Here is a 19499-nt window from a genome sequence, read left to right as displayed (position 1 = left end):
GCAATAGTCTCTCGGCGAACAACTGAACACTTTCATTTGAATGTTGTCGAGTCTTACGCATTACTGCTAACGCGTGTTGGGGTCTGTTATTTCTGCAAATCTATTTTTAAGGGATTCCTTAAGGTCGTTCCAAGATGGGATTTCTTCAGACGCATCTGTTTCATCTAAATACCTTTTAATATAATCCCCAACTGAACCCTTACTCGTTATGTATGCAAGCATGGGGATCTCATGACCTTGTTTCCCAGACATAACACTGTACTTTTCAACTTCCTTTATCCACTGTTTAAATTTTTGAGCATCTCCCTCAAAAGGAGTTATCACAGAAGATAGGGGCACTGAGAGTGCGGCTGTTATAGCTTTAACTTGACCAATAAAAAAATCTTTTTCATCATCCTGATCTGGGACTCGGTGTCGAGTTTCACGAGTTTCATACGGCCTAGCATCATGATATGTTTCAAAAGTATTTTGTTTAATCTGCTCTTTTTCTGGGGATTTTTGACCTGTTTCTTGCCCTTTATTTTCTTTGTTCTGACCCAACCCTGCGAATTGTTTTTCTAATTGCTCCATTTGATTTTTAAATTCTTTTTTATCAAACCCATCACCTGTCGCCATATTGGTTGCTTAGACAAAGTTGTTTACTTCGAGATAGCTATAAGAGACATATAGAAATGGTTCTTACCTTACTCTGTATTGAACTTCGCTCAGTCCTGGTCACTGGCACCAAGAAAGTTCATGTAAGCCTTCTGTCTTACAGGATCCTATTGAGGGTCAGCTCAAGCTTATGGATGACAAGTCCAGTATTTCTTTCTCAAGCGGTTTTATTAAGCGTGATCGTATAGTTAAGATTACAACAATCTAAAGCAGCCCAAATCAGGAGTCTGCACAATCTCATTTCATATGGGTATATATAAGGTTTTACTTATGATGGACAGTTTTGACTAGTTCGGCCCATATACGACGATCATGAGTGAACATTTAGTGTTCAAAATTAAGATTAATATTTTATTTCTAAATAAAGTAACAAAACCGTCAAAACTGCCAATCAAAGAGTCTGGATGCAGGATGTGGGTCTCCGAGTCCTGGGTCTCGGAGCCCCCCCACCTAGTATGAGGCATCACTTACTCACAATACGTTCATTCATACACGGCATAAAAGGTTACAAAGGTTAATATATAGAATACACAATACATGACTCAATATAGAATACTAGAGCATTCGTTGCAGACACAGAATCGCCAAATAGGTCACATGTTGTTAAACTCTCAATTTGGATATTATTCTGCCCGTATTATGACCTGGTTTCCTAACATCATTTAGGAATACTACGCATTGCTACAAGAGTCACAGAGTTCATTCTGTCAATTATCATTAACACCATTCAGTGCGCAGCATCTAGGTACACATAAATATCATAGTGACCATTATGTAATGGCAATTCAAGGTCATAGCAGGGCTATCTGTTTACATAAATCATACCCGGTATATATTGATCAATAATTGGCATGTTTAGATACTGGACATATGCACACGATATTTCTGAGAAACAGTGGGTTGCAAAAATGTTGTCCTTTTCTGTCCAGTCGTCCTTAGAGAATCCACAATGAAAGCAGGTGGTTTTAAGATCCACTCCTGCAATTGTAAAGGGTTTTTATTACTTTTTTCTGAATTGTGTGAATGTGTCACGAAAGAGAGAATCTAACAAAATCACAAATAGTCATACCCTGATAAAGAAAACCATATCTAGCAAATTCCTCTTTCTTGTCTTTAAGCCAATCGACTTTACAATCATTAAATGACTTGGCTCTAGTTCTGTATTTCATGTAACCAGGATATTTGCTCGTTTCCTTTGATCTGAACATGTTACATTTCTTTTCGTCCTCACTTTCCTCGCTTGATTCTAAATAGGAGAAAAATATCTAGAAAAATTAGAACTTTTTTGGTCTTCAACAAAAAGTAAGGGATTTTTGACATCCCCTTTTTTGATTGTAAATGTCAGGTAAAATCGTATCTATTTTTTATTTAAAAATTCTTCACCGCCTTGGTATAATCAGTTGCCTATTAGAAATATAACCTTTCAAATAATGCAATGTCAAAAAGAGATAACTTCAGAACTTAAAAAGAAAATATACTTTTCATTTCTAAAAGAATATTTACAAAAGATCGAAAAAAAAGTATTCTTTTCTGAAATAGAAAACGTGATATGCCTAAAGTATTAATGTTCTACGTACATTGAGCAAAGCGAGATAACTCTTTCTAAATCACTTTTTCAACTTTTAAAAAGTTGCAATATTCACGCCCTTAAAACTCCTATAAGAAGTCAAAAATGGCCCTACGGACAAAATTTTTTAAATTGTACTCTTTACTCAAAACTTAAAACCGAATAGATTTTATAAATCGGATGCAAAATAAAAAAAAGATGCAGCTAAAGGGTTGTTTTAGCTTTGACCCCTCTAGATCCCTTATCTTTCAAATTTTTTATCCCAAAACATTTTCCTGTCTGCAAATTAGGTCCCTCAATATAAATACTAAATATGAAAAAATTTACTCGAAAACTGTTTGAGTAAAGGTGGCACGCGTTAATTCAGTTTAACATTAAAACACCCATAGACGTTTTTTAATCAACTTTCAAAACCGGAAATTCTCAATAGTTTCAAACAAAACTTTAAATATATGATAATTATGACAGTTTTAACATTTTCCATCCCTCATTCAAAAAATTTGGTGGTTATTTCAATTTTTATTTTTTTCATCCCCCCTTTTTTCACAGTTTGAAGTCTAATATCTCAAAAACAGCAAGAGATAGAAATAGTTGTTGGTGACGATTTTGTATATCATACTATGAAGTATCTAAATCCAAAATTTCTTAATTTATAATCAAAAAAATAAAATAGATACAAAGTTCCTTTTAATATTTAGTTTTTTGCATGTGTAAACCGGAAGTATATGGACCGGAAGTAAATAAAGGTACACACGGGAGAACTAAACCAGAGACATAAATAACAGAGATTGGCAATTCCGCCATTAGCGTGTTTTGTTATTGAAAAATGGTACGGGACCAACCTTACTTTAAGAACTACATTTTAGTAAACTAAAATAATGATCTTAAAACAAAAGAATATTGTTTAAATGAAACGTTTGCATAGGGTTTAGACATTTTTGAAACAAAAAATTGAGAAATAAGATTGATATATTGAAAATATATTGGCCAGCTAAAAAACATCGGCGAAATCTCGGACGACGGGTAACCAACTGCTCCTAAAACTCCTCTTTTAATATTGTTTATATGACATAAACTCATGAAAATATAATATTTTGAATGTTTTGGTAAAAGGTTTTAGCCGTTTATATTTCGATATAATTGTTTATTAGAAAGATATACCCATTTAAACTGGGAACACTTTACAATAGGGACCGCTGGATTTCGCGAGATTTCGATCAGATGCCAATCTCTGTTATTTATGTCTCTGAACTAAACAGTTGCTAAAAGAATCTAACATTAATTTTTTTTTCCTGTTTGTTTTTCAAAAATCGCTGACGAAATTTTGTCGAGAAGAATAATGATAACTAGAACTGTTTTTGTTTTGAACAAAAAGTAAGGGCTTTTCGACAGGCCCAATTTCCCTTTTTTATTCAAAATGTCAAAAAATTATTCTCTGATCCATTTCCAAAATTTCTGAACCTTCGGTATTACCAGTTGCTAAGATAGGAATTTATGAGTAGTTCTACGTCAAAAGAAAGATAACTCCAGAACTTTACAAGTAGTTACACTTCTAATTTCCAGAAGAATATTTCCAAAAAATCATTTTAAAGTAAGTATTCATTCCTCGGACACAAAACTTGGAGCCCCAATAAGTACTCAAAAGGTGGCCCTTCGGACCATAATTTAAGATTGTACTCTTTATTTTAAACAATAAACCGAAAAGATTTTTGAAATAAGACAAAAAATAAAAAAGTTACAGCTAAAGGGCTGTTTTGAACGTTGGCCCCTGCAGATCCCTAATTTTTTTAAATTGTGTACCCAAAACCTTTTCAGGTCTGCGCATTGTGTGTGTCATTATAAAGCGTGATTTCAATTTAACATTGAAACTCTCATAGACGATTTTCATCAACTCATAAAACCGGAAGTACTCGATATTTTTTGTTGAGACTTTGAACGTATGGTTACTACTCCTACGTTTACAATATATAAAACAAAGCGTCATCTTAAATTTCTAAGGTCATTTAAAATAATTTGTTTTTTTTATCCCCCTTTTCTGAAGCTTGGGGTCTAATATATAAAAAAAAACCCGATAAGACATAAAAAAAATGTTTACACTGACAAATTTGTACAGCTTGACAAGCTATATCTTATTGTGATATTTGAATGCTCTATCTCAGAAAGTAAGCAAGATATTGCGTTTCATTCAATTTTTAGTAATTTCCTTGTAAAAACCGGAAGTAACGGAACCAGAAATCCAAAACCTTACATACGCGTGTCATCAACAATTGCTTTAAGACAGTTGCATAATTGTTTCAATATGTCTTTCCGTTTTCAAAAAATCGCTGACACAAATCCTGTCGAGAATAATAATAAAACTAGCTAGAAGTGTTTTCGTCTTCAACAAAAAGTAGGGGCTTTTCGACAGCCCAATATCCTTTTTTTATTTCAATTTAAAAAAGAATTCATCTCTAATCTATTTCCAAATGTTTTAACGCCTTGGTATAACCAGTTGCTTAGATAGGAACTTATGAGTACTGCAATGCTAAAAGAAAGATAACTCCAGAACTTAAGCTACGCTTCTAATTTCCAGAAGAATATTTTCAAAAAATCATTTTAAAGTAAGTATTCATTCCTCAGACACAAAACTTGGTATGCCTTCAGTATTTATGCTTTATATTCATAAAGCAAAGGGAAATAACTCTTTCTAAAAACAAAATTGAAATTTCAACTAGTTGTGAATTTTAGGCCTTCCAAACCCCTATAAGGACTCGAAAGGTGGCCCCTTGTACCATAATTTTAAGACTGTACCCTTTATTCTGAACAATATACCGAAAAGATTTTGAAAATCCGATTAAAAATTAAAAAGTTACAGCTAAAGGGCTGTTTTGAACGTTGGCAACTGCATCCCCCTTTTGTCAACTTTTAGGCCTGAAATCTCAAAACTGATAAAATTCGTATATATTATTTTATAACTATTCAAATGCCTTGCCATTACTGAGATTTTATTGGTATCTCTTTTTTATAACATGGTGCAGTTCTATGAATGATCTAGAACTTGAAAACCTAGCTAATTCCTGCAAAATGAGGGAATAGCCAATTTATAGGTTCTCAATCACACTATCAACGGATAGACTAGACTAATGACATAAGTAACTTCAGCCATCTAAAGAATTCACATTCAGTAATGGGGACTCCCCCTTTAACTAAAGGAACACTATAAAAATGAGATCTGCCTCAAGCTACTATCCTTAAGAACTGATTTTTTGAATTAGAGTGTATTTCTTTAATTGTGCTGACTATATTTAAAACCTGGAATATCAATGTACGTTCGGTTTGTTATACATGTTAAAACGTTATATGTCTCTATTTTACGCTACATACGTTTGCTTCGTTTGGTTTATGACAAATAACTGCATATGTTTACATGTATACAATAAAGGTGTCACTACAGCATTACATTTAACTATATATTCTTACCAAAATTGCACAACTATTGATACATATTAAAAATTAAAAACGGACGTCTGTGGAAAATCCTTTTGACATCTTTATAAACAACACTTCATTTACAATTTTCTAGCAAAAACACACGTGCATCTCTTTCTTTTTCTTCAAGAAATGAAAACAATATATTGATTTTTTTAATTTTACGTATTTGCTTGTGTGAACCGGAAGTCCGTGTCATTCAGAAATTCTCTAAGACCATTACATCATTGTTTCAATATGTTTTTCCGTTTTCAAAATATCGCTAACGAAAGTTTGTCGAGAATAAGTAAAAATAATAATAAAACAGAACAAAAACAATAGGTCTTTTCGACCGAAAGTTGAAAAGCCTTAATAATAATGATAATAATAATATTTATAATAATAATAAAACAGAACAAAAACAATAGGTCTTTTCGACCGAAAGTCGAAAAGCTCTAATAAAACAGAACAAAAACAATAGGTCTTTTCGACCAAAAGTAGAAAAGCCCTAAAAACCAAAACAATCAGCTTGCTTGCTCTCGGTGATGACCGATATAAAGCAGAAAATGACCCCGTAAAGTAATGACAGGAAGTCATTTTTCAACGTAGTGTAAAATGGTATCTATGATAATGTCATTTTTATTGCAGGAAACAGAAAGTAATAGAAATTATAACTCATATTTAAATAAACTTAAAGAAGATGGTATATTAATAAGGAATAAGGAATCATTCTTTGAGTATTATGAGGTGATAATTTTGGTCGGGGCTTGATCAAATCCAATAAAGCCCGAAGGTCTTTATGATAGATTTGATCACGCCCCTACCGAAATTATCACCTCATAATATTCAAAGAATGATTCCTTATTACTTATATTCATATAATTTTAGGCCATCGTACGATTAAATCTTTAAATATAAATAAGCAAACCCCGCCGGCGCCTCACTTTGGCGTCATTTATATTATGGGTTATATAGTACAAAATCGATAGGTAGTGTTATCACAGACAGAGACACTGGATAATGTAAATATAAGAACATAAAATCAGTTCGTTATAACAATATACTTACATATTTTACCGCGCTTTATAGTTCTCATCACAACGAGTTACATGTACTTTACTACGAGTTAAAACACATTAAAATGTTTTTGAGATACAATCACTATAAAACGAAATTTAGTTTATTAACGATAAAAGAGTAGACTTTATTGCTCATGAATTATACTCGCATTGACGTTCATAATTTCCTCCTACTACTAACTACTAAGCATGCGAATGCAGCACCTAGATTGTTATGAAAAGCTTACTCCATCGTTAGGAATTATTACTTCAACGATCAATCTATCAAATTCTAAACTCTAAAAAAAAAATTTTGCAGTCAAAATAATTTTTCTGTTTTATTTTTAAAAAATACACAAAACTTCAAATAAAATAATTCAAACCCGATATTGGTCTCTGTTTTGAGAAAAAAAAAATATTAAAAACAAATTAATTATCGATCCATCGAATCTTGAATAGAAATATGAAAATGGCTCGTTTAATGAACGATTTTACAATCTATTTGCTGTATGGTTTAACTAACTAAAAGCATATGTAAATTTGTACAATAATAAGTTAAGTTTTGTATTTTCCTATTTGAATTGGTCAAAATTTCTTGATAAATAACTTGCTTTGATAAGCGATTTGTAAGTGTTCAATATATCTTTTGAACCACACAATACTTGGAATACGAAAGTGAAAATACGATTTTACTGCATTATCCTTAAACCTTGCAACACAATAACCTACAATCCTTTGGAGTCCCAAAACAAAAACATTTTGATATACCGGTATGCTTATCAAAAAGCGATGCATTAATTTACTATGCAGGTATAATTTATATTGCTATTCATAATACGCCTTTTTTTGTATACAATGCTCTCACCTTCTTGTGGTGGAAATTCACGCTTGTACTCTTCAACACTAGGGATTTTCATAGTTTTTATCTTATTTATGCCATCTTCATATACGTCACCACCGGTCAACTGCTTCTCCGTTTCAATAATAGAGTTCTCAAGCTCGTCCCAATAGTTTTGAAAATCTGTGTCATCCACTTTAACGTTTGTAGAGTGAGCACATATGCTATTCCTTATTTGTCGTATTCTCTCAATACAAGCTGAAATGCTATAATCGCCTTTCAGAGGAGGATTTCCCCAACCAGTCTTAGGTTCAGGAATGTTGCTGCAAATGTGCCGTAATAGCATGTACAGAACGGATATATCCAAGTCTTTTGGAGATATTGGATTGCTTCCAGCATTCAGATAAAACTGTTCCTTTTGTACCTTACTCATAATTTTTTCAAGCTTTCCTTTGTTTATATCGAGCTCATTTCTTAGGTTGACCGATTTAATGTGGCGACTTAGTATGTCCCTCAGTAAAGGACCACAAATCGTTGTAATCAGGCAGCAAAGACGAATGTAATTTTCCGAAGACTTATCAAGACCAAAAAATGGATAATTAAATGGTCCCGGTTTATCACCCATGATTTCAGTTCTGCATAAATCTAAAAAAAAAAAAACAAAGCCACCGTTTATTTTTTTTCATACATGTGCATTTTATAACCTGTAGTTTATCGTATTCGTATATATTATTTTATAACTTTTCAAATGCCTTGCCATTATTGAGATTTTATTGGTATCTCTTTTTTATAACATGGTGCAGTTCTATGAATGATCTAGAACTTGAAAACCTAGCTAATTCCTGCAAAATGAGGGAATAGCCAATTTATAGGTTCTCAATCACACTATCAACGGATAGACTAGACTAATGACATAAGTAACTTCAGCCATCTAAAGAATTCACATTCAGTAATGGGGACTCCCCCTTTAACTAAAGGAACACTATAAAAATGAGATCTGCCTCAAGCTACTATCCTTAAGAACTGATTTTTTGAATTAGAGTGTATTTCTTTAATTGTGCTGACTATATTTAAAACCTGGAATATCAATGTACGTTCGGTTTGTTATACATGTTAAAACGTTATATGTCTCTATTTTACGCTACATACGTTTGCTTCGTTTGGTTTATGACAAATAACTGCATATGTTTACATGTATACAATAAAGGTGTCACTACAGCATTACATTTAACTATATATTCTTACCAAAATTGCACAACTATTGATACATATTAAAAATTAAAAACGGACGTCTGTGGAAAATCCTTTTGACATCTTTATAAACAACACTTCATTTACAATTTTCTAGCAAAAACACACGTGCATCTCTTTCTTTTTCTTCAAGAAATGAAAACAATATATTGATTTTTTTAATTTTACGTATTTGCTTGTGTGAACCGGAAGTCCGTGTCATTCAGAAATTCTCTAAGACCATTACATCATTGTTTCAATATGTTTTTCCGTTTTCAAAATATCGCTAACGAAAGTTTGTCGAGAATAAGTAAAAATAATAATAAAACAGAACAAAAACAATAGGTCTTTTCGACCGAAAGTTGAAAAGCCTTAATAATAATGATAATAATAATATTTATAATAATAATAAAACAGAACAAAAACAATAGGTCTTTTCGACCGAAAGTCGAAAAGCTCTAATAAAACAGAACAAAAACAATAGGTCTTTTCGACCAAAAGTAGAAAAGCCCTAAAAACCAAAACAATCAGCTTGCTTGCTCTCGGTGATGACCGATATAAAGCAGAAAATGACCCCGTAAAGTAATGACAGGAAGTCATTTTTCAACGTAGTGTAAAATGGTATCTATGATAATGTCATTTTTATTGCAGGAAACAGAAAGTAATAGAAATTATAACTCATATTTAAATAAACTTAAAGAAGATGGTATATTAATAAGGAATAAGGAATCATTCTTTGAGTATTATGAGGTGATAATTTTGGTCGGGGCTTGATCAAATCCAATAAAGCCCGAAGGTCTTTATGATAGATTTGATCACGCCCCTACCGAAATTATCACCTCATAATATTCAAAGAATGATTCCTTATTACTTATATTCATATAATTTTAGGCCATCGTACGATTAAATCTTTAAATATAAATAAGCAAACCCCGCCGGCGCCTCACTTTGGCGTCATTTATATTATGGGTTATATAGTACAAAATCGATAGGTAGTGTTATCACAGACAGAGACACTGGATAATGTAAATATAAGAACATAAAATCAGTTCGTTATAACAATATACTTACATATTTTACCGCGCTTTATAGTTCTCATCACAACGAGTTACATGTACTTTACTACGAGTTAAAACACATTAAAATGTTTTTGAGATACAATCACTATAAAACGAAATTTAGTTTATTAACGATAAAAGAGTAGACTTTATTGCTCATGAATTATACTCGCATTGACGTTCATAATTTCCTCCTACTACTAACTACTAAGCATGCGAATGCAGCACCTAGATTGTTATGAAAAGCTTACTCCATCGTTAGGAATTATTACTTCAACGATCAATCTATCAAATTCTAAACTCTAAAAAAAAAATTTTGCAGTCAAAATAATTTTTCTGTTTTATTTTTAAAAAATACACAAAACTTCAAATAAAATAATTCAAACCCGATATTGGTCTCTGTTTTGAGAAAAAAAAAATATTAAAAACAAATTAATTATCGATCCATCGAATCTTGAATAGAAATATGAAAATGGCTCGTTTAATGAACGATTTTACAATCTATTTGCTGTATGGTTTAACTAACTAAAAGCATATGTAAATTTGTACAATAATAAGTTAAGTTTTGTATTTTCCTATTTGAATTGGTCAAAATTTCTTGATAAATAACTTGCTTTGATAAGCGATTTGTAAGTGTTCAATATATCTTTTGAACCACACAATACTTGGAATACGAAAGTGAAAATACGATTTTACTGCATTATCCTTAAACCTTGCAACACAATAACCTACAATCCTTTGGAGTCCCAAAACAAAAACATTTTGATATACCGGTATGCTTATCAAAAAGCGATGCATTAATTTACTATGCAGGTATAATTTATATTGCTATTCATAATACGCCTTTTTTTGTATACAATGCTCTCACCTTCTTGTGGTGGAAATTCACGCTTGTACTCTTCAACACTAGGGATTTTCATAGTTTTTATCTTATTTATGCCATCTTCATATACGTCACCACCGGTCAACTGCTTCTCCGTTTCAATAATAGAGTTCTCAAGCTCGTCCCAATAGTTTTGAAAATCTGTGTCATCCACTTTAACGTTTGTAGAGTGAGCACATATGCTATTCCTTATTTGTCGTATTCTCTCAATACAAGCTGAAATGCTATAATCGCCTTTCAGAGGAGGATTTCCCCAACCAGTCTTAGGTTCAGGAATGTTGCTGCAAATGTGCCGTAATAGCATGTACAGAACGGATATATCCAAGTCTTTTGGAGATATTGGATTGCTTCCAGCATTCAGATAAAACTGTTCCTTTTGTACCTTACTCATAATTTTTTCAAGCTTTCCTTTGTTTATATCGAGCTCATTTCTTAGGTTGACCGATTTAATGTGGCGACTTAGTATGTCCCTCAGTAAAGGACCACAAATCGTTGTAATCAGGCAGCAAAGACGAATGTAATTTTCCGAAGACTTATCAAGACCAAAAAATGGATAATTAAATGGTCCCGGTTTATCACCCATGATTTCAGTTCTGCATAAATCTAAAAAAAAAAAAACAAAGCCACCGTTTATTTTTTTTCATACATGTGCATTTTATAACCTGTAGTTTATCGTATTCGTATATATTATTTTATAACTTTTCAAATGCCTTGCCATTATTGAGATTTTATTGGTATCTCTTTTTTATAACATGGTGCAGTTCTATGAATGATCTAGAACTTGAAAACCTAGCTAATTCCTGCAAAATGAGGGAATAGCCAATTTATAGGTTCTCAATCACACTATCAACGGATAGACTAGACTAATGACATAAGTAACTTCAGCCATCTAAAGAATTCACATTCAGTAATGGGGACTCCCCCTTTAACTAAAGGAACACTATAAAAATGAGATCTGCCTCAAGCTACTATCCTTAAGAACTGATTTTTTGAATTAGAGTGTATTTCTTTAATTGTGCTGACTATATTTAAAACCTGGAATATCAATGTACGTTCGGTTTGTTATACATGTTAAAACGTTATATGTCTCTATTTTACGCTACATACGTTTGCTTCGTTTGGTTTATGACAAATAACTGCATATGTTTACATGTATACAATAAAGGTGTCACTACAGCATTACATTTAACTATATATTCTTACCAAAATTGCACAACTATTGATACATATTAAAAATTAAAAACGGACGTCTGTGGAAAATCCTTTTGACATCTTTATAAACAACACTTCATTTACAATTTTCTAGCAAAAACACACGTGCATCTCTTTCTTTTTCTTCAAGAAATGAAAACAATATATTGATTTTTTTAATTTTACGTATTTGCTTGTGTGAACCGGAAGTCCGTGTCATTCAGAAATGCTCTAAGACCATTACATCATTGTTTCAATATGTTTTTCCGTTTTCAAAATATCGCTAACGAAAGTTTGTCGAGAATAAGTAAAAATAATAATAAAACAGAACAAAAACAATAGGTCTTTTCGACCGAAAGTCGAAAAGCCTTAATAATAATGATAATAATAATTTTTATAATAATAATAAAACAGAACAAAAACAATAGGTCTTTTCGACCGAAAGTAGAAAAGCTCTAATAAAACAGAACAAAAACAATAGGTCTTTTCGACCAAAAGTAGAAAAGCCCTAAAAACCAAAACAATCAGCTTGCTTGCTCTCGGTGATGACCGATATAAAGCAGAAAATGACCCCGTAAAGTAATGACAGGAAGTCATTTTTCAACGTAGTGTAAAATGGTATCTATGATAATGTCATTTTTATTGCAGGAAACAGAAAGTAATAGAAATTATAACTCATATTTAAATAAACTTAAAGAAGATGGTATATTAATAAGGAATAAGGAATCATTCTTTGAGTATTATGAGGTGATAATTTTGGTCGGGGCTTGATCAAATCCAATAAAGCCCGAAGGTCTTTATGATAGATTTGATCACGCCCCTACCGAAATTATCACCTCATAATATTCAAAGAATGATTCCTTATTACTTATATTCATATAATTTTAGGCCATCGTACGATTAAATCTTTAAATATAAATAAGCAAACCCCGCCGGCGCCTCACTTTGGCGTCATTTATATTATGGGTTATATAGTACAAAATCGATAGGTAGTGTTATCACAGACAGAGACACTGGATAATGTAAATATAAGAACATAAAATCAGTTCGTTATAACAATATACTTACATATTTTACCGCGCTTTATAGTTCTCATCACAACGAGTTACATGTACTTTACTACGAGTTAAAACACATTAAAATGTTTTTGAGATACAATCACTATAAAACGAAATTTAGTTTATTAACGATAAAAGAGTAGACTTTATTGCTCATGAATTATACTCGCATTGACGTTCATAATTTCCTCCTACTACTAACTACTAAGCATGCGAATGCAGCACCTAGATTGTTATGAAAAGCTTACTCCATCGTTAGGAATTATTACTTCAACGATCAATCTATCAAATTCTAAACTCTAAAAAAAAAATTTTGCAGTCAAAATAATTTTTCTGTTTTATTTTTAAAAAATACACAAAACTTCAAATAAAATAATTCAAACCCGATATTGGTCTCTGTTTTGAGAAAAAAAAAATATTAAAAACAAATTAATTATCGATCCATCGAATCTTGAATAGAAATATGAAAATGGCTCGTTTAATGAACGATTTTACAATCTATTTGCTGTATGGTTTAACTAACTAAAAGCATATGTAAATTTGTACAATAATAAGTTAAGTTTTGTATTTTCCTATTTGAATTGGTCAAAATTTCTTGATAAATAACTTGCTTTGATAAGCGATTTGTAAGTGTTCAATATATCTTTTGAACCACACAATACTTGGAATACGAAAGTGAAAATACGATTTTACTGCATTATCCTTAAACCTTGCAACACAATAACCTACAATCCTTTGGAGTCCCAAAACAAAAACATTTTGATATACCGGTATGCTTATCAAAAAGCGATGCATTAATTTACTATGCAGGTATAATTTATATTGCTATTCATAATACGCCTTTTTTTGTATACAATGCTCTCACCTTCTTGTGGTGGAAATTCACGCTTGTACTCTTCAACACTAGGGATTTTCATAGTTTTTATCTTATTTATGCCATCTTCATATACGTCACCACCGGTCAACTGCTTCTCCGTTTCAATAATAGAGTTCTCAAGCTCGTCCCAATAGTTTTGAAAATCTGTGTCATCCACTTTAACGTTTGTAGAGTGAGCACATATGCTATTCCTTATTTGTCGTATTCTCTCAATACAAGCTGAAATGCTATAATCGCCTTTCAGAGGAGGATTTCCCCAACCAGTCTTAGGTTCAGGAATGTTGCTGCAAATGTGCCGTAATAGCATGTACAGAACGGATATATCCAAGTCTTTTGGAGATATTGGATTGCTTCCAGCATTCAGATAAAACTGTTCCTTTTGTACCTTACTCATAATTTTTTCAAGCTTTCCTTTGTTTATATCGAGCTCATTTCTTAGGTTGACCGATTTAATGTGGCGACTTAGTATGTCCCTCAGTAAAGGACCACAAATCGTTGTAATCAGGCAGCAAAGACGAATGTAATTTTCCGAAGACTTATCAAGACCAAAAAATGGATAATTAAATGGTCCCGGTTTATCACCCATGATTTCAGTTCTGCATAAATCTAAAAAAAAAAAAAACAAAGCCACCGTTTATTTTTTTTCATACATGTGCATTTTATAACCTGTAGTTTATCGTATTCGTATATATTATTTTATAACTTTTCAAATGCCTTGCCATTATTGAGATTTTATTGGTATCTCTTTTTTATAACATGGTGCAGTTCTATGAATGATCTAGAACTTGAAAACCTAGCTAATTCCTGCAAAATGAGGGAATAGCCAATTTATAGGTTCTCAATCACACTATCAACGGATAGACTAGACTAATGACATAAGTAACTTCAGCCATCTAAAGAATTCACATTCAGTAATGGGGACTCCCCCTTTAACTAAAGGAACACTATAAAAATGAGATCTGCCTCAAGCTACTATCCTTAAGAACTGATTTTTTGAATTAGAATGTATTTCTTTAATTGTGCTGACTATATTTAAAACCTGGAATATCAATGTACGTTCGGTTTGTTATACATGTTAAAACGTTATATGTCTCTATTTTACGCTACATACGTTTGCTTCGTTTGGTTTATGACAAATAACTGCATATGTTTACATGTATACAATAAAGGTGTCACTACAGCATTACATTTAACTATATATTCTTACCAAAATTGCACAACTATTGATACATATTAAAAAATCCTTTTGACATCTTTATAAACAACACTTCATTTACAATTTTCTAGCAAAAACACACGTGCATCTCTTTCTTTTTCTTCAAGAAATAAAAACAATATATTGATTTTTTTAATTTTACGTATTTGCTTGTGTGAACCGGAAGTCCGTGTCATTCAGAAATGCTCTAAGACCATTACATCATTGTTTCAATATGTTTTTCCGTTTTCAAAATATCGCTAACGAAAGTTTGTCGAGAATAAGTAAAAATAATAATAAAACAGAACAAAAACAATAGGTCTTTTCGACCGAAAGTCGAAAAGCCTTAATAATAATGATAATAATAATATTTATAATAATAATAAAACAGAACAAAAACAATAGGTCTTTTCGACCGAAAGTCGAAAAGCTCTAATAAAACAGAACAAAAACAATAGGTCTTTTCGACCAAAAGTAGAAAAGCCCTAAAAACCAAAACAATCAGCTTGCTTGCTCTCGGTGATGACCGATATAAAGCAGAAAATGACCCCGTAAAGTAATGACAGGAAGTCATTTTTCATCGCAGTGTAAAATGGTATCTATGATAATGTCATTTTTATTGCAGGAAACAGAAAGTAATAGAAATTATAACTCATATTTAAATAAACTTAAAGAAGATGGTATATTAATAAGGAATAAGGAATCATTCTTTGAGTATTATGAGGTGATAATTTTGGTCGGGGCTTGATCAAATCCAATAAAGCCCGAAGGTCTTTATGATAGATTTGATCACGCCCCTACCGAAATTATCACCTCATAATATTCAAAGAATGATTCCTTATTACTTATATTCATATAATTTTAGGCCATCGTACGATTAAATCTTTAAATATAAATAAGCAAACCCCGCCGGCGCCTCACTTTGGCGTCATTTATATTATGGATTATATAGTACAAAATCGATAGGTAGTGTTATCACAGACAGAGACACTGGATAATGTAAATATAAGAAAATAAAATCAGTTCGTTATAACAATATACTTACATATTTTACCGCGCTTTATAGTTCTCATCACAACGAGTTACATGTACTTTACTACGAGTTAAAACACATTAAAATGTTTTTGAGATACAATCACTATAAAACGAAATTTAGTTTATTAACGATAAAAGAGTAGACTTTATTGCTCATGAATTATACTCGCATTGACGTTCATAATTTCCTCCTACTACTAACTACTAAGCATGCGAATGCAGCACCTAGATTGTTATGAAAAGCTTACTCCATCGTTAGGAATTATTACTTCAACGATCAATCTATCAAATTCTAAACTCTAAAAAAAAAATTTTGCAGTCAAAATAATTTTTCTGTTTTATTTTTAAAAAATACACAAAACTTCAAATAAAATAATTCAAACCCGATATTGGTCTCTGTTTTGAGAAAAAAAAATATTAAAAAACAAATTAATTATCGATCCATCGAATCTTGAATAGAAATATGAAAATGGCTCGTTCAATGAACGATTTTACAATCTATTTGCTGTATGGTTTAACTAACTAAAAGCATATGTAAATTTGTACAATAATAAGTTAAGTTTTGTATTTTCCTATTTGAATTGGTCAAAATTTCTTGATAAATAACTTGCTTTGATAAGCGATTTGTAAGTGTTCAATATATCTTTTGAACCACACAATACTTGGAATACGAAAGTGAAAATACGATTTTACTGCATTATCCTTAAACCTTGCAACGCAATAACCTACAATCCTTTGGAGTCCCAAAACAAAAACATTTTGATATACCGGTATGCTTATCAAAAAGCGATGCATTAATTTACTATGCAGGTATAATTTATATTGCTATTCATAATACGCCTTTTTTTGTATACAATGCTCTCACCTTCTTGTGGTGGAAATTCACGCTTGTACTCTTCAACACTAGGGATTTTCATAGTTTTTATCTTATTTATGCCATCTTCATATACGTCACCACCGGTCAACTGCTTCTCCGTTTCAATAATAGAGTTCTCAAGCTCGTCCCAATAGTTTTGAAAATCTGTGTCATCCACTTTAACGTTTGTAGAGTGAGCAGATATGCTATTCCTTATTTGTCGTATTCTCTCAATACAAGCTGAAATGCTATAATCGCCTTTTAGAGGAGGATTTCCCCAACCAGTCTTAGGTTCAGGAATGTTGCTGCAAATGTGCCGTAATAGCATGTACAGAACGGATATATCCAAGTCTTTTGGAGATATTGGATTGCTTCCAGCATTCAGATAAAACTGGTCCTTTTGTACCTTACTCATAATTTTTTCAAGCTTTCCTTTGTTTATATCGAGCTCATTTCTTAGGTTGACCGATTTAATGTGGCGACTTAGTATGTCCCTCAGTAAAGGACCACAAATCGTTGTAATCAGGCAGCAAAGACGAATGTAATTTTCCGAAGACTTATCAAGACCAAAAAATGGATAATTAGATGGTCCCGGTTTATCATCCATGATTTCAGTTCTGCATAAATCTAAAAAAAAAAAACAAAGCCACCGTTTATTTTTTTTCATACATGTGCATTTTATAACCTGTAGTTTATCGTATTCGTATGTATTATTTTATAACTATTCAAATGCCTTGCCATTATTGAGATTTTATTGGTATCTCTTTTTTATAACATGGTGCAGTTCTATGAATGATCTAGAACTTGAAAACCTAGCTAATTCCTGCAAAATGAGGGAATAGCCAATTTATAGGTTCTCAATCACACTATCAACGGATAGACTAGACTAATGACATAAGTAACTTCAGCCATCTAAAGAATTCACATTCAGTAATGGGGACTCCCCCTTTAACTAAAGGAACACTATAAAAATGAGATCTGCCTCAAGCTACTATCCTTAAGAACTGATTTTTTGAATTAGAGTGTATTTCTTTAATTGTGCTGACTATATTTAAAACCTGGAATATCAATGTACGTTCGGTTTGTTATACATGTTAAAACGTTATATGTCTCTATTTTACGCTACATACGTTTGCTTCGTTTGGTTTATGACAAATAACTGCATATGTTTACATGTATACAATAAAGGTGTCACTACAGCATTACATTTAACTATATATTCTTACCAAAATTGCACAACTATTGATACATATTAAAAATTAAAAACGGACGTCTGTGGAAAATCCTTTTGACATCTTTATAAACAACACTTCATTTACAATTTTCTAGCAAAAACACACGTGCATCCAGCAAAGCGTGTTTACGTCGAAGTTACACACGTGCTTGAAAATCAAACTTCGGTGTTTTCAGCCCCCCCCCTCCGTAAACATTACGCATCAAAAATTCAAATGACCTTGCATAATAACAAAACTGGACTAGACCTGTTTTTGTCTTCAACAAAAAGAAACAGCTTTTTGACAGCCCTTTAAACCCCTTTTTTATATTCTTAACTTAATGCTTAACAATAAACTTAAAAGATTTTTAAAATCAGATGAACAGTAAAGAAGAGGCCCATGGGCCACATCGCTCACCTGAGGAACAATAGGTATGATAAAATCAGCTTAATGGAGTCATAATACAAACTATCTGGACAACGCACAATAATACATGTATAAATAAAATCCATTTTCCCCCTAAATATTCTTATGTTTATAATCATCAGCCCCTTTTCTTACGGGATGATTTTATAGTCATATCATATGTTGAGTATTGTAGTTCTCAAAAAGATCCTTTACAATAGTTTATATATGGGATATAAACGTACATCAAACTCTGAACCTTCTCGTGAGGCCAAAGAATTGTCCTAAGGCCAAAGTCACTTATAAAGAATTATCTTGCTGATTAGTTTCTGAGAAGAAGATTTTTAAAGATTTAACCTATATATTCCTTTGTTAAACTTTGACCCCCCCATTGTGGCCCCACCCTACCCCTGGGGGTCATGATATTCACAATTTTGAATCTACACTACCTGAGGATGCTTTCACACAAGTTTCAGCTTTCCTGGCTGATTAGTTTCTGAGAAGAAGATTTTTAAAGATTTACCCTATATATTCCTTTGTTAAACTTCGACCCCTCATTGTGGCCCCACCCTACCCCCGTGGGTCATGATTTTTACAACTTTGAATCTACACTACCTGAGGATGCTTCCACACGAGTGTCAGCTTTCCAAACTGATTAGTTTCTGAGTAGAAGATTTTTAAAGATTTGCTCTATATATTCCTATGTAAAATTTCGACGCCCCATTGTGGCCCAACCCAACCCCCGGGGGTCATGATTTTCACAACCTCGAATCTACACTACCTGAGGATGCTTCCACACAAGTGTCAGCTTTGCTGGCTGATTAGTGTTTGAGAGGAAGATGTTTAAAGATTTACTCTTTATATTCATGTTAGACTTCGACCCCCCATTGTGGACCCACCCTACCCCCAGGGTTCATGATATTCACAACCTTG

At 32.2% G+C, this 19499-nt stretch overlaps 1 protein-coding gene across 6 annotated transcripts in view; it reads right to left on the bottom strand.

Moving 5' to 3' along the window:
- Positions 1-311: 311 nt before the first annotated feature.
- The window catches only part of LOC105321414 (uncharacterized), a 45733-nt gene continuing 26545 nt past the window's right edge, over positions 312-19499 (bottom strand). For all 6 annotated transcript variants that reach the window (XM_066071487.1, XM_066071490.1, XM_066071492.1 and 3 more), the window contains 6 exons: positions 16957-17574; positions 13850-14467; positions 10721-11338; positions 7592-8209; positions 1724-1900; positions 312-1632 (listed from right to left, as the gene is read on the bottom strand). In XM_066071487.1, coding sequence (XP_065927559.1) covers positions 1457-1632; positions 1724-1900; positions 7592-8209; positions 10721-11338; positions 13850-14467; positions 16957-17574 — 2825 coding nt within the window. In that variant the 3' untranslated portion in view covers positions 312-1456. The remainder of the gene's footprint in view (positions 1633-1723; positions 1901-7591; positions 8210-10720; positions 11339-13849; positions 14468-16956; positions 17575-19499) is intronic.

This window comes from Magallana gigas, chromosome 9 (assembly GCF_963853765.1).
Source record: "Magallana gigas chromosome 9, xbMagGiga1.1, whole genome shotgun sequence".
Taxonomy (NCBI): domain Eukaryota; kingdom Metazoa; phylum Mollusca; class Bivalvia; order Ostreida; family Ostreidae; genus Magallana; species Magallana gigas.
The sequence above is the reverse complement of the archived record's forward strand: the minus strand, read 5'-3'. Positions and strand labels throughout refer to the sequence as shown.